This window comes from Rhipicephalus microplus, chromosome X (assembly GCF_043290135.1).
Source record: "Rhipicephalus microplus isolate Deutch F79 chromosome X, USDA_Rmic, whole genome shotgun sequence".
Taxonomy (NCBI): domain Eukaryota; kingdom Metazoa; phylum Arthropoda; class Arachnida; order Ixodida; family Ixodidae; genus Rhipicephalus; species Rhipicephalus microplus.
The window spans coordinates 21,562,064-21,589,294 of NC_134710.1; the positions used below are offsets into that span (position 1 = coordinate 21,562,064).

The following is a 27,231-nucleotide window of genomic DNA, read 5'->3' on the forward strand; positions in this document are numbered from 1 at the left end:
AAAGTTCGCTGAATACGAAGAGCAAGCGAGGGGCACCGACTTTTTTTTCTCTACAAATGCTTGTCCGGCAGAGAACAACGCTGACATGAACTTCCTGTTATGGGCGTCCTAATGCTACCTGCCATTAGCAGTCATGGGTACTAAACGTTTTCGTTTCCGGCAGTATTTACTATTACATAATAACAAAAAGAACCTCTAAGAAAAGGATATTTCTGTTTTTCTGAAACTTTGTTCTTTCAGCTAAATATCGAATGCCAGCCACATTACGTTTCTTATAGTATGTCTGGCTAAAAATATGAAACGAGTCTAGCTAAAAATTCATTTTCTTCAACATCCTACTTGATATAGAGTGTGGTGAGGCAACACTGGTGTGCCCACAACCTAAAAAATAAACACACCATTAAGTGCCGTGCATTCGTGTAAAACTGAGGTTGACACTTGGGCGTACACTCGGTTGGAAGAAAGGTTGTGCTGCTGCAAGCGAACTGGTGTTGCCATCTCGCAGGACAGAAAGCTGCTGAAGTGTAGTTAAGCTGTTGCAAAGTGTCAGCAGATTGATAAAGCATGACACTGGTTCTGTTATGGATGGAATCACAGTTCAACCCCTTTATAAGAGACATGCACTGGACAGCAATTCTTCCCTTTTATATGAGGTGTCTCTTATAAGCTGGGTACCATGTATGAGTTTTCTTTTCAGCGCCTACTTTATTGTTGGCACACTGGTGTCTTTTATATCCATTACTCTCTTACATCAGCGTGTCTTATAAACTAGTTCTACTGTAAAAAAATGTCGTTTCTAAGGTCATTTCAAACTAATGTGTAGTTTCCTACTTTCCTGCTTGAAAGTTGTTACGAATAAAAAACAATTTTTTTCGCCCCTCTTCTTTTCAAGAGCGCTTTTTTTTAAGACCGTACACACATGTACAATTTTCGCTTTTTAAATGGAAAGGGAATTATTTGCGAATCGCTTATGTGGTCTAACAGCTTCTTTTTCACTGTTATAAAATTTTGCCTCGGTTTCGGTTTGTGTCTCCCAACCACAATGCAAATTTTCTTTCTTGAAAACTACACACCTGTAATTCATGAGAGAGAAAAAAAACCAGAATGCTCATAAAAGCATCGTCTAGTGTTCCTGATTGAAGAAAAATGACGAGAGTAGCATTTTATAGGAAATATAATTCTCCTGGGTAGTGCAATTATCAACACTGCATGGACCATATCTTCCCCTACTATTACCAGGCTGTGGAACATTCAGCCTCGGTGACCTGACCTCCCGATCTCCAGTAGCCTTCCTTTTCTTCTTTTATTTATCATGGGAAGGTAACTAACCCCCGTATTCACAAACTCTCCTCGACTCGACCCTTCACTCGAAACGCTCCTTGGGTGGCATTTTCGCATTCACAAACCGCCCTTCCCATAAAACGCTTCTTTCACTTGAGAAAATCTCGAGCGTTTCCTCGAGATTCTCAAGAAAGCGATCGAGCTACCTTGAATCGTCCCACGAGTGAAGTTTATACGCCAACATCGCATCTATGGCGGAGCCCGTCTCGCTTTGATGGTGTTTCTCGATCAATTAGGCTGCCACCGCCACGTTCTTTTGACAATGACGGTACGCGTTCACGACGGAGCTGTTTTCGAACGCTTAGGCAATGGCTACTGTGGTACCGGGAGAGGTGGGTGTGGTGTCAAGAGGAGCGCTCGACAGTGCCGTGATGTGTTGTGTTCCGTGCATAAGCCAGTGGATTCCCTGCCTTCGGGTCAGAGTATACTCGTCGTGCGAGGGCTCCATGACTTGCTGCAGACGCCAGTGCTTTCAAGATGAAGCTCGCAAACCACATCCGTTCAAGCGTCGCGCAAAAACTTGACAAACAAGTGAAGAGGAAACGTAGTAGCAAACTTTCGATGCGCTGCATTCACCGTACTCCGGATCGGCTTCCTCTCCGGTGAATATTTACCCTAGCTGCAATATAAGGCGAAGCATACTTTCGTTAGATAATCGAGTGTATCTAAAGAAGGTAAGTTCTCCTGTTTTTCTTTTTTTTTTTGTTCATTTTCCGCCCTGCTTAGGTCAGATTACTATGAGAGACAGTTTAGGAAGAACAAAACACAATGCGATTAGGCACAATGAATGTGTTGTTGTTGCTACTACGTGTGAAACATAGCTTCGATATACAGTGTCTATGCAGCTCACATTACCTATGAACAACCACACCCAGCTTTAGGGAATGAAGCAGAGGTTCGTGCTCTGTGAAATTTGGATGAACGCAAGAATGCATGGAGTGTCATATAAAAACGCACACATATGGAATATAAATACAGCAGACACATTATAAGGTTGTTTTTTAATGGTTGAACCCCTCCCCCCCTGAATAGATATTGCTGGCTACGCCATTATTTCGTGCAATTAGATAATCAAATTACATAACCATATGCCTGGTAAGCTGCCCAAGCGCCTCAACCAAACATGTGTGAAAATCGGCAAAGCTCAATAACTCAACTACGTCTGTTCTTTGACGCAAGAAATAATAATGATGGTGTACACCATCAGAAGCAAAGAAAAATGCGGCTTTGGCGTTCTAGCTATTACGTTTCTCTAATAATATTGCTGGCCTCTTTTGTGCAGGGGCCAGGCTGCCGACACAAGAACACAGAGGAAATGTCTCCTAAAACGTGCCGTATTCGCAAGGCATAGTAGAGTTTGCACGACTGTACAAAAAAGGACAAAATCTACAGTGAATGCGTCTAGCTGCACTGCATAAGACACGCTATGGTGTCTACTACCTCGATCATATTTGAGATGTCCTAAGATCTCGAATTTTATTTCGACAGTGTGTCAGCTGCATATGCTTGATTGACACACACTTTGCAGTTGCACTCTTATGTTTGCCACACGACTCTTCATGAGCCAAATGTAATGAAGATTGATTATGCCATTTGCAATTCTACTTTGCTAACATTTAATACATATTTATCGTCATGTTCGTCTTTTCAGGATGAAACAGAATCAAAAACCAGTTCGCGGGATCATATCCTGGCTGTTGCGGCTGCATTTCCGATGGAGGCGGAAATGCTGTAGGCCCGTGTGCTCATATTTGAGTGCACGTTAAAGGACCCCAGGTGGTCGAAATTTCCAGAGCCCTCCACTACGGCGTCTCTCATAATCACATGGTGGTTTTGTGACGTTAAAACCCACAAATCAATCAATCAGAGTCAAAAACCACAACTCCGATTCTACAGAAAAGCAGTTCTACAAAAATCAAGCTTGTTTATATACACCAGCATCTCTCCCCTTCCACGAAACTGAGATAGCGTCGTTACAATGTGCAGACATGCTAATGTTGCAACAATAGCGGATATTTTATTTATAATGGTTTGAACAGATGTATCCGCGATGTCTGCAATACTCTTGATCATATTTTACCACTTTGTCGCACTGGCATTCGTTGAATCAGCAGAGTAAAATACTCTACTTCTTGACGACACTTTCTCCAAGGTTCAGAGAACCCACACGGTCGTTTTTAAGACAGAACAGCACCAAAAGTCAGAAGCGGCTTCATTTTTATGATTTCCAAAAGACTAAAACATCTTCTATAAATTATGTACTGCCGAGGCTTTAGAATGAAGCACACAAATCACGATCATTTTCAAGAGGTAATACCGGCAATCATATTCTACAAATAAAAGCCAAAACATATGTGCAAACGTCATTCGTGCATTAACGAATGTGCTTGTGAGCTTCCAGATAAAGGAGACATGAGAAAAATTTTAAGACGTGGCCGCTGTGTTAACTTTGAGATGGAAGCTACAGAGGTTTAAAGATTACGTCTATTCGAATCTGTCATATAAGAGCATCCACAATAGCAGGGCGAAAAAAAAAAAGATGGAAAAAAATAACTGCTTACTCAGGCATCGTTCGAATTTTGAAATTTTAAAATTAAAACACAAACACGCAAACACGCACTGTTGACTATATATGCTGCTAATTGAAGAAAACAACAACAAGTTTAAAATGCTGTTTTCTCTATTAGTTGAAGAAAGGCACACGATCGATTTCCTTAACTTGCGTCGCAGTCTAACTCAAACGCTCACCCACGAATATACCATGCCCACTTTTTAACGCTACGCTGGTGTAACCTTGAATAGCATTTGCGAGCTTTGTCTTACAAATTTTCTATTACATGCAGAGGAACAACTACAAAATTGCCTCGTTGAAATTCGCAGTAAATGAGTAAAATAAAGAAAGCATAGTCCCCTGAAATTAGGAACTCTCCACGTACTCCCGCAGCGAGAACCAATTTACGTACAAGTACTCTTTGTACACAATGCAGTGGTGAGGTCTAAATACACACAAATTTATTGTGATACAATGTAAAAATCGCTCACTCCACTGCGTTACCCATTCGGTGACAATAGTTATCAGAAGTCTCTCAGCAAAGCGAAAGTAAACAAAGCAACAAACCATCTGTTGTGCTTCCTGTCATCACTCAAGTAGTTCGTTAGTCACCCCGGCGAAAGTATGGTCTTAAACAACACACACGCAGACACTACCGTAAATATAAACTGCATTTCATAGGCACATACGAGACGAAGTGTACTAAGCACGTAGAAACGTTCAGCAGCAGACGAGACGCCATCATCTGTTCGTTCAGCTGCCTGGGTGCGACAGTTGCCAGACTTGAAGCCGGGGTTTCGCTAACTCTACTGGCTCAAGGCTTAGGGAAATCACGCTACCACTCTAAATGCATGTACTTGGCTGTAATGTTAATTTATAAGAAAGAATAACTAAGAAAAGCATTCATTTATTACATAGAAATTGGCATTTCTCAACCACAATTACGAATACTTGTTTTCAGGCGCTTTTCTCGGCCCATGCAGTTCACTCATGTGGAGGGAGCATTTCCAAGGCCTCCCTTGGCGAATATATTGTCGGGGAGCGTTCATGAAACGCAACGGCTCCTTGAGTGGAGGAGCACGCTTCGCCTTGACTTCGTCAAGTCGAGGGGAGCCCTTGAGTAAAGGAGCGTTTGTGATACGGGCATAACTCCCATTCTCCTCAACGCTGTAGTGTTGATTTTCTCTCAAGACTCATTGAAACATTCCCTGAAAAGTTCCCAAGCAGAAACAGGGGCGCGGTTTGTAGGGGTAACCCTGCTGATGGCATGTGTCCGGCTGTAGCTCTCTGGTGAGATCATGCATGCGTACCTCAGCCATGAACCGCCTGTTGAAGAGTATGCAAGCTTCGAGACGCCCCAGCAGCGCCTTGGTGTAGCCGTAGCTGAGTGCGCCGCCGGGCAAGTGGCCGTGCGTATCGCGGCACTCGGGCGGTGCCTGTCCAGACTCGACGCGCATCTCTTGTGCATCTTCTCCACGGAACAGCAGCAGCAGCAGGAGGACAACTGCACGAACCACATAACTCAGTCATTTTTTTTTCTTTTTTAACAACAAATTGGTCAGTCCACACTATTTTCTGATTCATAAAACCAAATTTTATATCGTACTTTTTATCTGTGAGTTAATTTTTTATGTTTACTCTATTCTCTTTAGGAGAGTTGATGAATAATAACGAAACGATTTTAATTAGAGAATGAGTGTGAGCTGTGATTTAATGTTTTATATTTCAAGTGAATGATTACATGGCTTCGCTATTTTGCAAAAACAAAACAAGCTGTTGCAGCTATGTAGGTTTTAAAGTGCTCGTGAAATGAAAACTATGTTGTCCGGTTGTAATTTTTCAAGCTTGAATAAGCATTCGATAGGCCAATACTGAAATGTTTCAGTGCAATATTCCCTTAAGTGACAGCCGTAAGAAAGTGCTGTTTTTTAGGGCTCCCAAACGACCATGCGCCCCTACTGGCCACCATAGACACTAAGATGTGACTTCAGTGAAACTTAATGGTAAGAGAAGTTATAAACAGAGCATTAGCTTTCTTTTCTGGGGTAAGTTCAGATTCATTAGGAATGTGAATGACGCTACAATATTTTTGTCAGCTGATACACATGATGAGCTACCTCAGCGTGGTAACAATGTATTAGACAAGATAGAACGTTTGACAAAGGTATATATATGCATTGTCAGTTATTGTAAATAAAACGATAGCTGTGATTTTTAATTCTGGAAATAAGAAATTCGATGCTCTAGTAAATTCATGGTATAATCGGTGGTATGAATTCCTAGGTCAATAAAATCACTCCAACTTCATTCACATAGCACTTGCAATCGAATGACCATGTTAACACTATTTAATTGAAAGCACCCAGAGAAGTTAGTATACTTAGACTCTACTAGTCCCCTTTACTTTTAAAGATAAAATTTGCTATATACCATGCTTTATTTATTTCACACTTGAACTTCTTTACGTTAGTCTGAGCCCCAACGGCTAAAACTAATTTAACCGAAAACTTCATTAATGCTATTCATTTACAGGATTGAACGTCACTATAAGATCGAACAAAAAAGTTTATTCACTGCAAAAAATACAGCTTCCTTGAAACGTTACCAACTAAAATACCCACATCGTGATCAACCATCTTTGACACTTCCTCGCTTAAGAAGTAACTTTAGACAACAAGAAATGCCTTTTCAGCTATTATTAAAATTAAACAAGTTATATTCCTCAGGTAATAACATAGAAATAATTGTTTTTCTAAGCATAACCAATATCTAATTACCACTCCAGTCATTAAAACCTTTTTTTCTTCAATATTCCTGGCTAAAGTTAAGGAAAACATAATAAATAAGGACAAAAGGATGAAAATACAACCACCACTGCGCGTAAATCTTGTCTTGGGTATATTTGCGGTTTATATATTGAGACTTCTGGTTTCTACTTGTTTACATGGTTAATGCATTGTGTGTGCGTGTGCTTTTGTGTGGGCGCGTGTGTGTGTGTTTTGCCAACGCCACCGTGTGTTTTAATGCTGTAAAATTCCTAATTTTGTTAATGTTGTGTACTTTTAACAGATGATGTGTTCTGTGGCTGACACCGCATCTGCTTTATATATAAAGAGGGGCGAGAACTTAGTCTAGCAGATAGTCGCTTTCATTGTCACCCCCTCTATGACCTTTGTATTGGTAATAATTGAAATAATAATAATAATATTGTAGAGAGGAAGAAGATTATGTGCCGCAGTGGGTCACGCCTTTAGCAAGAGGAGCCAAGCGCGAGCTGTTCCCCCGAGCGTTGTGTTTCCTGCATCGGTTGCTGCCGCCCGCTTTCCGCATCAGTAGACCTGCTGTGCAAGTACTACTTACGCCAATAAACGCCGTTTCAGAGTGGTGGAGGTGCTGGGTAACTCAACCTGGAACTCCGCAACAGGAAACTACCTGCCATCCCAGACATGGCTGAAGAAAACACCCAGCAAGGTACGACGCAGCCTCCGATGGCCATCGTGCCCACTGCGGCGTGCGCAATCCACCTTTTTTCGACGGTAGTGATGAGCAAGACGTAGAAGATTGGCTGTCGACATTTGAAAAGGTAGGCGCAAGCAACAAGTGGGACGACCCTTCGAAGCTGCAATATTTACCCTTCTACCTGAAAGAGGTAGCGAGTCTCTGGTTTAACAACCACCACTCGGAATTCGCCACTTGGGGTGCCTTTAAGCTACGCATTACCGATGTGTTCGGTCGTCCCGAGGTACGCAAGCTTCGCGCTGAACAGCGCCTACGGGGACGCGCACAGCTTCAGGGGGAAGGCTTCACAAGCTACATCGAGGATGTGCTCGACTTGTGCAAGCGCCTTGACCCTTCAATGATCGAGGCAGACAAGATCAAACACATTTTGAAGGGGATAGACGATGACGCCTTCCAAATGCTGCTGGCCAAGGGCCCACGTACCGTGTCCGAACTCGCCACTCTTTGCCAGAGCTTCGAGCAGTTGCGCAAACAACGGGTCATGACACGGCGGCCAGCGGCTACCGATGAAACTCTCGCGGCATTGAGCCTGGGTGGAGACCACAGCACAATCATGTCGGAAATCAAACGATATGTGCGCGAGGAGGTGGCCCGACAAGTTTCGTGCCTGTCGTATCTACCCGCAACGGAACCCTCTTCTGAGCGTCTCGCGCCCGCCATCAGGCAGGTAATACAGGCGCAGGTCTCTGAGGCACTGCCGTCCGTCTCTCAGACAGCACCCGTCACCGCGCCATTGACTTACGCTGCTGTTGCTGCTACTCCATCACGACCTCCGCTTGGGCCGACTCCCCAGCCTGTACGAGTATCAACGACGCCATTTCCAGCAACACAACAGCGCTATAACGGAAACCCTTGGCGCACAGTTGACAATCGCCCGATCTGTTACGCATGTGGATATCCAGGTCACGTGGCGCGCTTTTGTCACCGGCGCTTCGCAACGGGCCCGGCTGCACCTCCGAGGTACCCTGACTACTCTTTACCGGCCTCGTACAACGCGCAACGAGAACTGCCACGTCAATGCGACCGACAATCAGTGGAACGCGACCCGTCACCAACCGAACTATAGACCACCGCGCTGCTGCCGACTACCGACTATTCTGTCCCCATCGCTCATCCTCACCACGCCACTACCGTTCTCCGTCACCTCTGCGTCGCCGACCGAACCCTGTAGAGACGGAAAACTGACTGCCGCAGCTCCGGAGGCACGAGCTGCGAAATCGTCGCATTGTACAAGTCCTCGCCCGTTCCCCACAAACGTTCTGGAAGTGTTTGTTGAAGGTCTACAAACTCTTGCGCTTGTTGATACGGGTGCCGCCGTATCTGTGATGAGTCAGAAACTCTGCCATTTGATAGGAAAAGTAACGACGCGGCCTTCCGACGTTTTGCTGAATACCGCGAGTGCGCAACCAATTCGACCAGTCGGAGCATGTACGGCGAGTGTAAACATTCAGGACGTCCTGTACCACATCGAGTTTCTCGTGTTGACCAGTTGTTCCCACGACGTGATACTTGGATGGGATTTTTCGTCACGCCACCACGCCGTAATTGACTGCGCTCGCCCCGCCGCGGTGGTCTAGTGGCTAAGGTACTTGGCTGCTGACCCGCAGGGCGCGCAGGGCGCGGGTTCGAATCCCGGCTGCGGCGGCTGCATTTTCGATGGAGGCGGAAATGTTGTAGGCCCGTGTACTCAGATTTGGGTGCACGTTAAAGAACCCCAGGTGGTCTAAATTTCCGGAGCCCTCCACTACGGCGTCTCTCATAATCATATAGTGGTTTTGGGACGTTAAACCCCACATATCAATCAATCATTGACTGCGCTCACGCGCAGGTGGAATTTTCTGTGTTTTCAGAAGCGCCATCTACCGACAATGAACGCACTCACCTTGACAAGCTTCTTGTTGCTTCCGACGTTGATCTTCCTTCTCTTAGTGCCATCGTTGTCCCTGTCAATCGCACTGAATTGTCCAGCTCTACCGTGGTGTTCTCCCCATCTTACGTTTTCAGTCGCTTCCACGGTACGTCTCTGCCATACGCTGTTCTGCCACCTCACCAAGATACTTCCGGAATTGTCGTTTGCAATCCTAGCTCTTGCCCTCTCATTTTAAGAGCTCACGAAACACTGGGCAATGTTCATCCTGTTGATGACAACGTTATTGTGCCTATTGAGTCCCACGACCCCGGCCAGCAACTTCAACTGAACGCCGTTACTCCTCTTTTTACGCGGGATGACTACTCCTCGGATATCTTCAATCGTTCCATCGACAGCAAGCTTCCTCCGGATCAACAGGACCAGCTAATAACCCTTCTGCATGAATTCCGAGATTCATTTGACCTTCATCAAAAGGCACTGAGTCAAACTAACACCGTCGCTCACACAATCTACACTGGAACGCACCCTCCTTTGCGGCAACGCCCCTACTGCGTATCACTCAAGGAACGAAGTGTAATTGCAGAGCAGGTGGATGATACGCTTCAGCGCGGTGTCATCAAACCATCTTTTAGCCATGGCCTTCACCTGTTGTGCTAGTGAAGAAAAAAGATGGTTCAATTAGATTTTGTGTCGACTACCAGCGACTGAACAAAATTACACGGAAAGATGTATACTGTCATAACCGGCAATACAGGGAACCTGCATGCAAGGGACGCTCATCGGCGTACCTGCCATAAGCTGTCCGCGTTCCTGTATGTGATGTGTGGTGCGCGTTCAAAGTGCGCGCCTTTGGAAAGTGCGCGTCACAAAAACAGAAGAGAACAGAGTGCACGCGCGGTGCTGCCTAGACAACGACGAAGACGACGACAGTGAAGATGTCGCGTGCATGAGGACGCGTGGCATCCCGTGAACAAAATAAAAGATAAGGTAACCAATGATCATAGACCACGGAGATTTCAAGGCCCAATGGCTGGGTACCACGAAAGTACAGAATCTCCAATGAGAACGAGACAAGTGGGCCAGAGCTGAAGCAGGAGCCTGAGCAGACCAGAGCAAGGGGAATTCGAGGCAGGCAGTGCAAGCGGAAGGTCGTCACCGGACCGGGCGCTGAAGATGGGCCGTTGGGTTCCGGACCCGAGCCTACAGGACTTCCACCGGCCGGGGCCTCCTGCTGTCGGGTTCCCGCTCCAAAGGACCGTGGCCATCCGGTCCTGAACTCCTTTCCAGGGCCTGCGGACTTTGGTTCCGGCAGGCGAGCTACAGCCGTCGGGCTCCGGGCCCGAGCTGTGCGCCCAGCTGCTTGACTAGGTCGACCCTAGTTCCCGGACGCGTCGCCACCAGCCTGCGTTCTCCCGTCTCCGACGTGTCCACGCTCCTCAAGCCGAAACCATCACGATTTGGTAGGGCTTTTCGACGTGTCGCCAGCAGCCAGCGTTCCCTCGTCCTCGTCCAGCCCACGCAGTGACGCAGGAGTCACGGCGTTCCGGTTTCTCATCACCGCCGAAAACCAACTTGTGGGTGAGACTGCACCGATACTCTTGCGCTACTCCCATCACTCAGCCCCTTTCGAACGTTAGGTTTAGTTACTGACTTTGAACGTTCTTGTTCCATGCTCACGAAGCATTCCCGTGCTTCAACAAGCTCCTCGAGCCTTTTAGTTTCTTCACTACCCACCTCCCTGTCATACGCTTGCCTAGTTTCACTCTCTAGCGAAAGGTCATGAGGTGGTACAGGGTCAGCCTGATATAAATTCAAATCGCTCCCGATGTAACTGCTTTCAGAGCACACCTCATCCACTGGTTGACTACTCTGGCTCTCAGACCACGTATATTCAGCGTTTTCCCTCTCAAGCCACTGCTGCAAATCCTCATATTCTAGTTCCAACAGTCTCTTCTTTTCGCGCATCTCTATCTCGAGCAGCCTTTTCTTTTCACGCATTTCTAGCTCAAGCTGCTCCTTCTTAGCGCGTGTCTCTCGCTCGAGCTTCTCTCTCCTAGCCCGTGTCTCTCGCTCGAACTCCTCTCTCTTAGCGTGTGTTTGCAATGCAATCTGCTGCTTTTTAGCGTCACATATCGCAGCCCGTTCCTCACGCTCCCTCTCCATCCGCTCCGCGTACCATACTCTAAACTCCGCTCCCGTCAGTCCCATTTTATCCGCCAACTCAATTAACTCCCACGTGTTCGTCATCGTGTTAACCGCGTCAAAAAATCTACTGGAAAAACAAACGACTTTGTCCTGTCGCGGACGCCAATTTGTGATGCGGGTTCTTGTTGCTGATTTGTTTTTCTCCCGGGCTGAGCCTCAGAGAGTTTTGTTAATAAGGACAAAGCCGTTCGGTTTCCAAGAAACACACAAAAAGTTTAATTGAAAAGAAAAAAAGGCAAAGATTCCTCACAAAACAAAACACTTAATAAACAGTTGACTGGACATGACGAAACACATCTGTAAACACCCAACAAAAACGTTCAAAGTCAGTAACTAAACCTAACGTTCGAAAGGGGCTGAGTGATGGGAGTAGCGCAAGAGTATCGGTGCAGTCTCACCCACAAGTTGGTTTTCGGCGGTGATGAGAAACCGGAACGCCGTGACTCCTGCGTCACTGCGTGGGCTGGACGAGGACGAGGGAACGCTGGCTGCTGGCGACACGTCGAAAAGCCCTACCAAATCGTGATGGTTTCGGCTTGAGGAGCGTGGACACGTCGGAGACGGGAGAACGCAGGCTGGTGGCGACGCGTCCGGGAACTAGGGTCGACCTAGTCAAGCAGCTGGGCGCACAGCTCGGGCCCGGAGCCCGACGGCTGTAGCTCGCCTGCCGGAACCAAAGTCCGCAGGCCCTGGAAAGGAGTTCAGGACCGGATGGCCACGGTCCTTTGGAGCGGGAACCCGACAGCAGGAGGCCCCGGCCGGTGGAAGTCCTGTAGGCTCGGGTCCGGAACCCAACGGCCCATCTTCAGCGCCCGGTCCGGTGACGACCTTCCGCTTGCACTGCCTGCCTCGAATTCCCCTTGCTCTGGTCTGCTCAGGCTCCTGCTTCAGCTCTGGCCCACTTGTCTCGTTCTCATTGGAGATTCTGTACTTTCGTGGTACCCAGCCATTGGGCCTTGAAATCTCCGTGGTCTATGATCATTGGTTACCTTATCTTTTATTTTGTTCACGGGATGCCACGCGTCCTCATGCACGCGACATCTTCACTGTCGTCGTCTTCGTCGTTGTCTAGGCAGCACCGCGCGTGCACTCTGTTCTCTTCTGTTTTTGTGACGCGCACTTTCCAAAGGCGCGCACTTTGAACGCGCACCACACATCACATACGCCCCCCTTTTATTCAAGTTTTTTTTTTTTTTTTTAGAAAAAAAAACTGCCGATGAGTGCGCGTTCTGCACTACGTCACAATTAAACCACATATTTGCACCACGCAGTTCAACACATCACCGGGCTACAGTTCGCTACATCGTCCAAAGGTCCACATTCGCTAACCACTATATACACACGAAGCAAAAAAATTCTGAACTCAACTAGCGGATCATAAAAATTCCCAAATTAGCCTGTTTAATACAGCCCATTTTTTTTTATATATACCCTATTAGGTAAAAAAAAGAACTACACATCGAGTCAATGTTATATTGCATGTAACTTCTTAAACTGTTCCCATGAAACAGCCTTCCGCAGTCCGAAACCAAGATCCAGAAGAAATCACCAGGAAATCAAACTTGACGCTTAAGTTATAGCGTCCCAAACAAAATGTTTAGTGGCCCTAACCAATTGACAAGAGTGAGGAATTCGACGCCGGTGGAAGAATTGTCGGCCGTAAGCTCGTCTGAACCTACAGCTGCGGATCACCAGACGCCCAACCTCTAAATCACAAGCATACACACTGGAATGGATGTATGCCAGTCGGAAGCGTTGCCTCAAGGTGCGCCAGTACAACCACGTCTGAATGACTTCATGCTTCCCGGGAACGCCTTGCTTGAGCTCGTAAGCCGACAATCGTTCAGACACTTTTAGAGATGCGACCTCTTCAACCGAAGATGCCAGAGAGCACCAGTCGGCGTCCTTCCTCGTACAATGAGTTGCTGGACCATTACTCCCTGCGTGCTCAGCCTCCATCACTTCAGCTTTTTGTCTTGCTCTTTCATCAAAACTTTGAACCCCTCTGCCCGAGTCATCGTGCCTATCCTCATTACTACGTAGAGCTGACTTACACTGCAACTCTACTCTCTGTTCTTCAAGTTTTTCTGCATTTTGCTCCAGTTTACTCATGAAAGCATCATCTACAATTTCTCGAGAACTCAAGCCCTCTCTCTGTATAGGCGAGTTATATTCATCGTGAAAAGCTGTGTACGTAGCACCTGTTGCTACATCCAGTGGCCCAAAACAAAAGGCAGAAACTAGATCGGAGCTTTCATTACGGCATTCGCCGGCGTTAGCTAGATGTTTTATTGCTCCTTCAATGGAGCTCTTCAGAGACAATCCTACCTCTGCATGAAGTGTGCTTGACTTCTCGCAGGTTTTAACACACCCTTTACTTTGAATGGAACGTTGCGGACAGGAACGCGGGTAATCTCTTGGCGCGCTGCGAGGAGCGCGCACCGGCAGGCCTGCTGGACGCAGTCGGCGTCTAGCACGTGCACGGACGGCTATAAGAGGAGCGTGTCGGGAGTGCGCTGCGCTCTCTCTCTCTCTCTCTCTCTCTCTGGACTTCACTGGCCCGCTCGTCTCGAGTGCGCTCTGGGCCCTTGTGATGGAAAGGCGCGTCTGTACGCTCTCGTTGCAATGTACTTCTCTTGCAAATATGTAAATTAAACGCATCTTCTACTTGTTCGTGAGACGCGTCGCAAGAGTAGTCCTTCGCCGGATCCTGGGTGAAAGCCTCAACCCCTCCCCGGGCATATCAACTGGTGGCAGTGGTGGGATCGGTTCGTGTTCTTTCCTGGTACCGATGCTGGTTAGTGCTCACTTTCCGTAGAGATTCTGCCAGGTGTTTTGAATAGATGGTAGTGTTTATGCAAAAGGGTAGATTAGTTGCTGCTTTGTGAAGGATTGGGTTTATGAGAGGTACCTTCACGGCAGTTTGAACAACGGAAGTCTGCAAGGGGTGACCATGGACTTCAACAAATTGAGGAAACTGGATTTAGTGCTGTTGTGCCTCGAGCTGGGGATTGAGGTGGCGACTATACATAGAAAGCCACTTTAATTACAGGCAGTTAAGGATTCTGGCGCGGATGCGGAGGAGCTCGCCGAGTGCTGGGAGCTAATTCAGGAGAGGATGAAAAGGGCACAAGAAGTCGAAGAGCGAGAGCGCCTTATGTTTGAAAGAGAAACCGTCAGGCGCACAGAAGAAGCGGAAAGCCAAGAAAGGGAGCTTGAGCGCTTGCGGCTTCAGCTTAAAATTGCAGAGATTCAGGCAGGCGCACGAGTGAGCATGAGGGACCTCTTGCAGCCTTACAAAGAGAGCGAGGAGGAAGGTCCCATGCTGTAAACGGACAATGTGAGGAGCCCATCCCCTGAGAACGATGAGGGCGCATCACAAGTGTCAGATGAAGAGGGTGGGCTGGAAATTGTCGAGGATAGAAACTCAAGTGATGGTGAACAGGGTGAAGATGAAAGTAATGGAGCCAAAGAAAATGATGATGGTGGTGATGAAGCAGGAAATGGCGATGAGGCGGAGGAGGGTGGGGTGGAGGAAGAGGGGGAAGAAGAAAAACCAGAAGTGCAGCCTCAAGCTGAAGAGGAAGAAAGCTTACAGACAAACCCTCAAGCGGAAGAAACAGGTTCAGTGCCTGTAGAAGACACTCCAGCATCACCTACCGAAGAGGACTCTTCCTTCATGCATGATGCGCCTGCGTCTTCCCCTGCTGAAGAAAGTCCATCATCTCCACTAGAAGCGACACCATCTCCTCCTACCCCTGTTGATGTGCCGGCATCGCCAACGGAAGATGTGGTCCCTGGGGCATCACCTATTGAGAGTGGAGAGGACTCCTTGGCACCTGTCTCTCCTGAAGAAGTGCCAGCAGATGAGCAATCAGCAGAGGTTTCAGGAGAAGGCGAAGATGGGCAAGAAAACGACGAAAAGGGGATCGCAGACATCAATGAAGGTGACGAAGAAGACACACAGGACAATGCATCTTCGCCAAAGGAAATTGAAAGTCCCGAGGCTGAACCGGAAGAAGGCCTTCTTGAAGATACCAGTAATGGCATGGAGGATATATCGGAGCCTGGTAGCACAGATGGCTTGGTGGACAATCTTGAAGCTGTTGTCAGGGAGCAGGAGGAGCCTTGGCGACAAGAGTCAAAGGGCAGTGAATGCTCAGTGCTTAAGGAGCGGAAGACAAAGCACAAGAAAAAAATTTGTCAGCATCGGAAGCACCGGCGTCACCGGCTGACGAACAGCAATAATGAGGACCGTGAAGAAGGTGAGCTTGTTGAAGAAAGGTCTCCGTCATCTTCAAGCCGACGACGAAAGAAGGTAGAGACAACTGCTGATGACTTGGCTGAGTTGGCACCACGCATCAACATTTCAGAGTTGCCGCGAATACCCAAGCTCAAACGTAGTGAAAAAGTAGCAAGTCACGCTGCTGGCAGTGAATCAAGCATTGGAGCTGATAGGACAAGTGCAACTGCAGCATCGCATGTCGAAGTGAAGCGCACAAGTGTGTTGGGCCGGGTTGACTTTGGCAGTGATATCAGCTGGAAGAAGCTGTCAAAGCACTCGCAGGAGCATAGCTTTGAGCTCAAGTACCGCAAAGGCAGAGACAACGGTAACGCCGATGGCCTGAGCCGAGGTTTTCCGTAGCTGAAGAGCTAAAAGAAACGCGGAACTGTACAATTCTTTTGAGTCCTTTGTCAGACGCAAGCACTACTATTTAGCCTTGTGCGTGTGTGCGCGCGTTTTTTTTTCTCTGTGTTCGAGTTCACTAGGTCACCACCATAGTGTAGTCTTCTGTTGTGCAATAAATTACGAGCCTTGCAGCAAGTTACACCTGGTGATTCTCGGGAGAGCTGAGTGTTCTTAGTGTGGGTGTCCACTTTGAGAGCGTCTTCCCCGCTAAAGGCAGGCAGAAGATTGCTATGCCTACCGGTCCAACAGCATGGCATGGTGGACACAACGAACCAGCCATTGCGGACTGTGGCCTTTCGGTAGGGCTTCCTGCTTCCTTCGGCCAGTGGACGACCAGGCAGCGGTGACGGGGCCTTTACAGCTGTGGACAGTCCCATGCTGTGACCAAGCGTGTGATGTGCTGGGCCTCTTTACGACGTCGAGGTGCGCCTACCGTAAGACCTGCTATGCGGTGAGTGTCTCTGTGTTGTGGTGGACAGTGTTGCACCTACGGAGACGGACTACGGCCACTTCAGGGAGCAGCGCCACTGCAGCCCTTACGTGACTTCTTCGGACGGCGGACGAGCTGTCATAACCGGCAATACAGGGAACCGGCATGCAAGGGACGCTCATCGGCGTACCTGCCATACGCTGTCCGCGTTCCACAGGAACGCGGGAAATCTCTTGGCGCGCTGCGAGGAACGCGCATCGGCAGGCCTGCTGGACGCAGTCGGCATCTAGCGCGTGCACGGACGGCTATAAAAGGATCGTGTCAGGAGTGCGCTGCGCTCTCTCTTTCTCTGTACTTCGCTGGCCCGCTCGTCTCGAGTGCGCTCAGGGCCCTTGTGATGGAAAGGCGCGTCCGTGCGCTCTCGTTGCAATGTACTTCTCTTGCAAATATGTAAATTAAACACATCTTCTACTTGTTCGTGAGACGCGTCGCAAGAGACGTCCTTCGCCGGATCCTGGGTGGCAGCCTCAACTCCTCCCCGGGCATATCAATACCCTCTTCCCCGCATCGACGACGCTATCGATTGCCTACAAGGTGCCGAATTCTTTTCTTCGCTGGACTTACGTTCAGGTTACTGGCAGGTTTCGATGGCAGAGTGTGACTGCCCCAAAACAGCGTTCGTTACGCCGGATGGCCTATACGAATTCACGGTTATGCCATTCGGTCTGTGCAATTCACCTGCAACGTTTGAGCGAATGATGGACAGCATTTTACGCGGCCTTAAATGGCAGATATGCTTATGTTATCTCGATGATGTTATCGTATTTTCTCCTGATTTCCCTACCCACGTCGACCGTCTGCGCACCATTCTTCAGTGTCTTACCAAGGCAAACCTCCAGCTTAACCTAAAGAAGTGCCGCTTTGGGGCTCGCCAACTTACTATACTTGGTCACGTTGTGTCAAAGGATGGAATTTTCCCCGACCCAGACAAACTTCGAGCTGGTCACGCCATCTACAGACAGGCGATGCCTTGGTCGTGAGACTGTCCACGTGAGTCGTCTCAAGCCCTATCACGACCCGCTCCTAATCTCGTCACCTTGACTTGCCAGGATGGCTCGTCTTCGTCGTCGGGGTATTGTAGAGAGGAAGAAGATTATGTGCAGAAGTGGGTCACGCCTTTAGCAAGAGGAGCCAACCGCGAGCTGTTCCCCCGAGCGTTGTGTTTCCTGCGTTGGTTGCTGCCGCCCGCTTTTCGCATCAGTAGACCTGCTGTGCAAGTACTACTTACGCCAATAAACGCCGTTTCATAATAATAATAATAATAATAATATTTGTTATACTATTTATACATATATATATATATATATATATATATATATATATATATATATATATATATATATATATTTCAATTCACAATATATCTCAATTCACTTCTAAAACTGTAGCTGAATGCTCGCTCTCGTGATCTAGGCCCATCGATTGCGCAGCAGCACTGACGTTTCAGAATAGGAGAAGCAACGGCAGTTGTCGCGACGTCACACCAGGTCTGTAGTGACGTGAGTGACCTCACCCATCTCCGAAACGAGCATACCCAACGTACCAGCAATGCATTGCTTGCTGTATTACTCGCAGAGTTTCGACGGCTTCTTGGCTAAGTGCTACGCATCGAAACCTGTGAAGGCGCTCTGTTTTTCTGGCGCTTGTGTGGCACCTGTGTGTGATAGCAGACAAAATTCAGCACGATGCACGTCACAGCCTTGAGTGATCACGTGGCTAAGCCACCTATGCATCGACGTCACTGCCCAACTAGTCACTGTGAAACCGAAACCGAAAATGGTCCACATAAGTAGAGCAATATTGAATTATTTAGCGGAAATACGCGAATCTTGGTGCGTGCATTATGCTTCTTGGAGCTGAAGGAAACACAGCAAAGAACACGCATTCCACAAGTTTGGTGGCACCACCCCTTTAAGGCGTGGCGATCAAAATGGTATGTTGCCACGAACCTCAGTCAGCTATGGATCAGAAAACATCGCTTCGTCGCCATGTTTTGTGGACTACAGATACTTTTATTTGGCCTAAAGTGACGTCAGCTGTACAGTTTAAAGAAGCACGAGTATGGCATCGAAATTGTGCTTCTATAGCTATTTAATGCACCCGTACGATGGAACGTGTCGAGGTATAGTGTTGAATGAAGGGCCAGAATTCCGAATTCACGCATAGCTGAAAATTTCTGGAAAACACTGCTCGACCCCCCTTTAAAGAAGAATAACATGTAGAAGAAGGCGTTTAATTAAAATACAGAGGAGAGGTTGGCCTGCAAAGAGGGTTTCTTGCCTGCTACTCCCTTCGGGGGTAAGGGGATAAGGGACGGATATAAAAAGAGGAGTGCACGATGAGGGGTTATCCTGATATAGCACAATGAGTCACTGCCCACACAGTCCCGTTTGATGTAGGACACGCACAAAAGTATCTACATTAGCTACATTAGCAAGTGCTCTAAAGACGGGAATCTAAACCTGTCGTGCTTAGAAAGGCAAGCGACCCCTTTAAGCTGCATTGGGCGTGACCTATACGTTCCCAAGCACCCAAAAGCTTCTCTTCCGAAAACGGTCGGCAGTCTAGGTGATCTGTGAGGTGCTTCAGAGATTTTCTGTCAACCGCGTATCGAAGGCCCACGCATAGAATGGAATTATTAGTGTCTGGCACGTGACACAAATTGCAGCTAGGATTTTGCTCCTGTCCAATCTTGCGTAGGTATCACCGTGTATATGGGCACTCAGTTGTCTATGACGCTCAGCAGTCTATGCAGTAGCGTCACTTGGTCTCTCCTCAGTCGGAACGGAAGATGAAAGCACGACCAGAGTCAAGCCTGTAAATTCGCTCGTGGTGATAATCCAGATCATTTTATAGTCGTTGAATAGATGTTTTCATACCGTTAGACAGCAAGGCGTCGATGTCTTATCGGGAAAAGTGAATTGATATCAGTTAGCCAATAGTGTGCACCTTTTTCGCTGTTGCGTCAACTTGTTCGTTCCCAGCTACGCCACAATGACCCGGAATCCATTGCAACACAATGGCATGTCCAAATTGAAATGCCTCATTCAACATATTCATTATTTCAAACACCAGAGCACTACATGCAGCTTCTATTTAGCTGATGTACCGGCCTGGAGTGGCAAAATAGTCTCCTTTTCGCTGGACTCTGCTCTAAAATGTAGCACGCAGCATGTCAGACGGTGGTCAGCTCGGCGGCAGTAGATGATGTTCGGTGTGCTATATTGAAGCGTTGTGTGATTCCCACTTGAAGCACAGGAAAAGCTGCTGCTTTCAACCCTTTAAATACTGCAATAAAACTATGGGCCTAGTAGCACATATTTCTGAAGTACAATCAACAGCACAAACACAACATTTTCGCCCCACCACGGTGGTTTGGCGGCTAAGGTACTCGGCTGCTGACCAGCAGATGGCGGGATCGAATCACGCCTGTGACGGCTACATTTTCGTTGAAGGCGAAAATGCTGTAAGCCAGTGTGTTCAGATTTCGGTGCATGTTAAAGAACCCCGGGTGCTCAAACTTTCAGGAGCCCTCCATTACCGTGTCTCTCATTATCATAAGGTGGTTTAGAGACATTGAACCCCATGTACCAATCAATCAACACACAAGACTACCCACATAGAAAAGACACGACACATATGAGCGCTTCCTATCAACTGCTTTATCCTGTCAGTTGTCAATGCATATTTAAGCCCAAGGTGACCTTACTCTCTATGCGTACACAACAGAAATGTTTAAACAAGTGGTACATGATTGATGACACGGTAAACGGTGATGGTAAACAATGGTGACATGGGTGTATCAAATACGGGAAGACAAGAATGAATAATTCGATAAATGCAGGGTCAAAAAAGTTTCGCTGATGGAAAGACGACCTATTTTCATACTGAGAAAGCTTTAAATCCAGCCACGTATGCTCATTCTGGCTTCTGCCTAAAATCTACGTCTGTTCAAATCACACTTCACAACTACTCCATGAGTTCATATGGGCCACAAGATGGGCGCCTTTATCCGCGTTCTTGTTAACTTTTTATTCGTATTCTCTGGGTGCCTTGTTGAAGCATCTCCCAGTTTGACCGATGTAGGTCTTACCACATGGGAGCGAGATGGCATGAAAAACGTGTCGACGGCACGGGCAGCGTAGGAGACACCGTGCCGGGTTCGGCATCCTCCTTCGTTAACACCGCAGGCACGGAAAGATTGCTTCGACAGCTTGTTCGGCACAGACAATGTCATAGGGACATCATATCTTCCGACAACCTTCTTCAGCTGATGGGTGTATTTTTTTTTTCTATATCATAGACTCAGCCAGTGCTGTCAAGAGTGACTTAGAAAAAGCTGCTGCCACAAATCGGCAGCAGGTTTCTCGAAGTCGCTTTCCCTAAAGCTTTCTTGCGTCGTGAGAGGGCACTATTTTCTGTGAGTCCATTCTATGGCAGTAATTAAAATTCCTTTCTTTAGAATTTTTCAGTGCACTGGCGTAAAAAGGTAAAGTTCCCTTTTAGCTAATGTCTCATAAGACCAACAAACACGTCGTTCACAGATTTCCAGCTGCAGTTCTAAAAATTGTATTTTTGTTCCTAAATAAGCTCGAAAGTATAAAGAAGACCTTGTCCGAGTTGATTAAAAGGCCGTACGTGACAAGTTGAGGCCTGTGGTGGTTCCCTATGTACCTAGGATTACCCATCGGCTGAAGAACGTTGGACCCAGTGTTATTGTTTGCGCAGGACAAGCTGTGGAAGCTATATGCTCCCGCACCCGCGGTGTGAGCAAAATATCGAGGATGCTGAACCCGACAGGACGTCTCGCGTGACGTAGGTGTGGTTTTGATGCCATCCCACTCTCATGTGGTAAGACCTACGTCGGTCAAACGGGAAAATGGGTCAACCAGGGACTAAGGGAACATGCATGAAAACTTAACAAGAATCTCGATAAAGGAGCCCACCTTATGGCGCATATGAACTCGTGCAGTAGTTGTGAAGCGTGATTCGAACAGGCGTCGATCTTAGGCAGAAGCCAGAATGCGCATGTGCGGCTGGCTTTAAAAGTTTTGCGCATTGCACGTTATGATAAGATATAGTGATACTTTTTTGTGCCTGCATTCGTCGGATTACCGTTTCTCGTATTCGCGTATCTAATACACCCATCTCATCACTGTTTTATTGTTAAAATATTTCTGTCGTTTTCGCACGTTTAATAGGACTGCCTTGGACTAAAATATGCATTGACAACCGATGGAATAAAGCAGTTGATCGTAACCGTTCGTGTGTATCGTGTCTTTTCTATGAGGGGAGTCTTGGGTGTTTTCACTGTTGATTTTATTTTAGGTTTAAGCACTTGTCGTGAACTGGCTTCCTCTTTTTTGCTATTGATCAACGTGCCTTAGTTACAAATTTAACATTGAATAAGCGAATATTTCACAGAAGTTAAATCGCACAGCAGGTGAATAGGCTTAGCGAATGGTATTAGGCAGAGTTATTCAATCACACCAGTTGAGAACAGGCGTTTCAAAATGCGGACACGCAGTTGGGCCGATTTTTCGAAAATTTATGGTTAAAGCTCCTTCCCTAAGCCGTCAAACGTTCCGTCCCGTCAGCGTGACGTCGCTAGTTTTGGTATGAGCAGAGGATTTCCGATCCGTTTTCTCTTCCAAAACGGGTTGACGGTGACGTAGAGCGATGATCTAAGTTTCCGTCGCCGGCGCGGGGACGGAGCCCCACTCCTCATTGTACCAGGGTCAGTTCCCCCTCGGCGCACCTGACGAACAGAAGAAGACGATAGTTATAGCGCGAGAACAGAACAACGACAAAGGGACACGTTCTGTTCTCTCGCTATAACTATCGTCATGTCATACCAACTAGCCCGAACCGCCACACTTCTTAGGAACAGAAGAAAACGCGGAGAGCACAAAAATACAGAGGTAGAACGGCTGGCTGCTTGCAGGGTCATGGAGAAAGGGATTATCGTGTACAAGAACGTGCTACTGTCGGCCTTGCAACCACCGTCGTCTGTCCGCACACTTCACATAATGCATGACCAACTATAAATGTATAGGAAACTGCATGGTTCAACGAGCCGACGCATTTTGTTTCATTATTCCGTACTAAGAACGTAAGCATGAAATCAAGGTATATAGGCGTGGCCGGAGCAACCGCGTTTTTCCTGTAACATTACGAAATGTAGAAAGCAACAAAAAATAAAATAAAGGAACGCTAGTTATTCGAACCGCGAGCCCTACTCCTACGAAGAGAGTGAGTGGCTTTCCCGCAATACTTTTGAACCGAGAATGGCGAATTTTGGCGCAACTCTGCTACCTAAAGATAGCATATACAGTAACTCTATGGACTCGGGCCACCTGGGAGTGGCAAGGCAAAACACAAATACTTCGTTGAATAGTGGGTGCGCAGATCAACCGGTGGCGTAACAATCTTCTCACTCCCGACATTGGGGCCAATGACGTGTCCGGATTCAGTATGTAAATGAAGCTTATGGGGAGTTTCGCAACTTGTATGATTGAATAACCCTGCTGATAGGCACTCCCGGAATCTCGGAGGACACAGAATATGTGTTTGTTAGATGTATTTCTATCCTCTATCGCTGACACCACTTGAGTTGGTGGCAACTACAGCCTATTTTATCCTATATTACGTTACGTCCTTGTGATATACCGGAAGACCACACAGAAAAACATTTTTGGCCACGTTAGTATCTCAGTCTCTCACCCATTTCTCACATAAACATAAGTTGCATAACATTCAGGTGCAAAAACACCCTGTTTAGCACAAAATTGTTTCTTTGTCTGGTCCAACATGAATTGACACGCGTATTTTCTGTCCCGAAACTGACCTTATCAAAAGGGCACACGGTTGACACAGCAAGCAGTTGAAAAGTAAGGCAGCTTCACACTGAAGCGAGTGTGTAGTTGGGCTGTAGTCTTTGTTTCACCCTGGTTTACCCTTTGCACGGTACAGATTTTCTGTCTTTTTCTTGTCTCTTTATCCACACTTTTTTTCTTTTTTTTTCCTTTATTTTTCTCACTCTGTATTTTTAGCTTGCTTCATCGTTTCTGTTTCTGTTTTTATAGATGGTTTTATTTAGAGTGCCCCGCACCTAATGTCATCATCATGGGGCTCAAAGAGCAAGAACAAGAAGACGTCTCTTTTGTGTGAGCGCACGTTCAATGTGCTACAGATGGCTAAGGTTTATCCAGTTTTGTCTTCGTTGTAATTATCATGATGGCGCTTGAAGAACAAGAGGAAGAAGACCTTTCTTTGGCATGAGCGTGTGCTAAGATGTATATGCTTCATATGATTTTACGGGTGTTACCCCAGTGACGGTGACAGCATCTGAAAGGCTGGCCCTTAAAGGGACCCACATCAAAATGAAAGGTTGTCTATGCTATACCATCCGGAAAATCGAACTTCTTAATCCGCGACTTTTGAGAGCAAAGTTACGACACGCTGGCCACTATGCCACCAACACTTTCTCTCTTTTTTAATGCCGGTAATATGTTGCCAACACAACCAGGTTTCAAGGATGGTGCAGCCAACAAGTTGGGGGGCCGGAAACTACGAAGACGAAGCACCGTGGGAGCGTCTTAGTTCGGCGCAGTCTTGAATACGTTGGACGAGCGAGAAGCGCCAGCGGAAAGCACAATGCTTTCCTGCTCTCGAGGCACAGATAATCTAAACGCGTCGGAGCATACTAGGCTACTAATGAAATATGGAGTCGGACCGAAATACTAGATGTTTCAGTGGTTTTCAACATCAGTGCTCACTTTCGAAGTTTGTAACGCTGGTGCTATAGCCATCTACGCCGTGCAACGTGCATTCTTGGCGTCCAAAATAGCTGTGACTACTTTTGTGGCAACATTTTCATCGTTGTATATGAACGATGCCTGTGAAGGCTGAAACCTGATTGATATTGGCCCTCTATTTTCTTGTTCATTTGATGATGAACGATATGTGGAGGTTAACGCCCCAAAACCACCATATGATTATGAGAGACGCCGTAAAGAAGGGCACCGTAAATTTTGATCCCCTGGGGTTTGTTAACGTGCACCCAAATCTGAGCACACGGTCCTACAGCATTTTTGCCTCCATCAAAAATGCAGCCGCCGCAGTTGGCATTCGATACCCGACCTGCAGGTCAGCAGCCGAGTACCTTAGCCACTAGACCGCCACGGCAGTGCCTATCACCCTATTTAGTTATGTGGTGCAGTTCCAGGGTGACAACCGCACGTTGCGTCAGATGCTGTACTGAAGACATGCTTTATGGTAAGCGCTCTTGCTAGCAGTGTGTTTTGTATACCGTGATTATAGTTCGGAACACTCAATAGGAAGTACGCCCGGCCGATTTCTTTATTGTTTTCGCAGAATGCAGCCATTTCGTGCATAGCCGACGCGAAGACCACCGTGAAGACCGAGGGGCGCATGCATTGTTCGCTTTCAATGCCCTGACCTGTTAGAGGGTACTAAAAGACTGAAGAAAGCAGCTGGAGGCAGAAGCGTAAAGACATTGCATCCTCCGCCCACTTACGCGTTTGGTAGAACAGGAAAACCACCCGGTGATCTCATTCTTCTTGTGAAAATACGAATAGTACTCACTGTGCTCCGAGTCGAAGAAGTGCTCCGAGTGAACTTCTTCGACTCCGCTTAGTACCCTCCAGAAGTGCAAGTAACCATGCATTTCCATCCCTTAATGTAACGCAGGCAGCCTATAAGCTTAGTGCTAAAACTCCGGGCGCGCGGAATGCAAGTTTTTAAAGGGAATTTTTTTCTTCTTCATATCCTTGTGAACGTCTTATAATTATCAATCGTCCTAGAGACACCTGACTACGGGTTCTTTGCCAGATCTTCACTCAATTAAACGTATTTATAAAGACGCGTCACTATCTCGCTCTCCCCACGTAAAACTGCCCTCCAAGTACTCTTACTTCAAAAGAGTTATTGTTGGGCTGGTTGCAACTAGTTTAAGATCTTACGCAAGAGAGCGCAGAAGCACCTTTCCTGTTATGCGTGATTCTTTCTGATCTGTTTCAGCACTCACTTAAGCAAATATTCTTACAGGTGGTTTTTGTGGTTATTTAGTTATTTAGTGGGTTTTAATGGTGGGCTGTGGACATAGCCAATCAGTGAGCGTTCCTACCGAGGATTGTATTGGAGAGTACTGGTCTCTGTGCTTATTAATCATTGCATGAAACAAGGTAGCACATAGGTTTGATGGTAAATAAAGATGCATTGTGATCAGTCGAACTTTGAGGCATCATATTTATTTGATATGCGAAGACCAATTTTTATGCTTTGAAATACGTAATGTGGGCCGCAGACAATGAGGCACGCTTTATGGTGGGACTTGGCAACAGCTTGTACCGCTTCGACTCCTTTAAAGTGCGCTAAAAGATGATGCATGAGAGCTTTTTTTTTCTGTGTTTTGATTCCATCTTCTCGGCATTGGGATGTCTCCGATAGAAAGCAATCCCACCACCTCGTGTCAATAGCACAACTTAACGATTGAGCCGCAATATAAGGTTCTATTTCATGTGGTAACATTTGGCTTTCGTCACGTGCCCACGTGGCAAGATGTCGACGCAGAACGCACAAAGACTTATAGCATGATTTTCACTTGTTACACTGTTTCTAGGTTCTTCGTCAATACCTGTCAGTGCTAATAGCGGACACTTGTTGCCGCTTTATTAGGATTCAACCAACCATATTTAACGTTCTGATATGTCGGCAGCGTATCCGTTTAATGAGTTAAAAACTCAAGTCCCTTACCCGGCTTTCGAACCATGTTGTCGGCTCCAAGGAGAGTCCACGATTGCTGAAGATGCCGTCGGTTTCGAGTGATACTTAGAGATGGTCGTTTATATAGGCGGCGACATGGGTGCTTATACGAATCCACACTCGCTATAAATCCCTTATTCCCTGATGAGGCAGAGCTGTGGTTCCCTTAGGAAGGTGTCGATCAATAGAGTTCCACGCTCCAAATTTACGTAGCTTGGAACTGGTCGACGATGCTTGAAAAACAATTAGCACCTCGAGCTTCAAGCGGAGTAGGCAGGGATTACTATTGATCACTGATTGTCTTTAGGTCAAGGTTCCGCTACATCTGCGTGGGATCATGTCTGGAGGAAAGAGTTCTGCAGTCACTGAATGCAACAAGCCAACGATGGTAGCGTCAACGAAAGGAGCAAGAAAGCATACTGGCGTCGACTCAGTGAAAGGTCCTTAGCGTCCTCAGAACATCTAGAATGTAGTTGTTACGATGTATCAAGAAAAAAATTATACGTTACTATATCCCCTTATTAGTGCTCTTTTCGGTTTTTTTAGTTATCTCTACATATATCACTGCAATAACTACAAAAATATGCCAATATCAGTTTAAGCAATCTCTTTTTCATTCCATTTTTATCTCTCTCTTTCAATTGATCTGGATAACCAGCCTCCAGCCTTTCATCATCCTCTGGTCTAAGCAGTGAGCTCGAGTTTTTTTATTGGGAACGCTCTTGATAATAATATCCTTAGCAAAAATTTCTAAACGGAATTTGATTTGTCTTGGTTCT

The 27,231-nt window shown here is 46.8% G+C and overlaps 1 protein-coding gene across 1 annotated transcript in view; it reads right to left on the minus strand.

Moving 5' to 3' along the window:
• Positions 1–26,489, minus strand: part of LOC119175599 (uncharacterized) — an 89,993-nt gene extending 63,504 nt beyond the window's left edge. The window contains exons 1-2 of the mRNA XM_037426501.2: positions 26,444–26,489; positions 5,203–5,396 (exon numbers count right to left, since the gene is read on the minus strand). Coding sequence (XP_037282398.2) covers positions 5,203–5,396; positions 26,444–26,459 — 210 coding nt within the window. The 5' untranslated portion in view covers positions 26,460–26,489. The remainder of the gene's footprint in view (positions 1–5,202; positions 5,397–26,443) is intronic.
• Between the last annotated feature and the right edge of the window lie 742 nt (positions 26,490–27,231).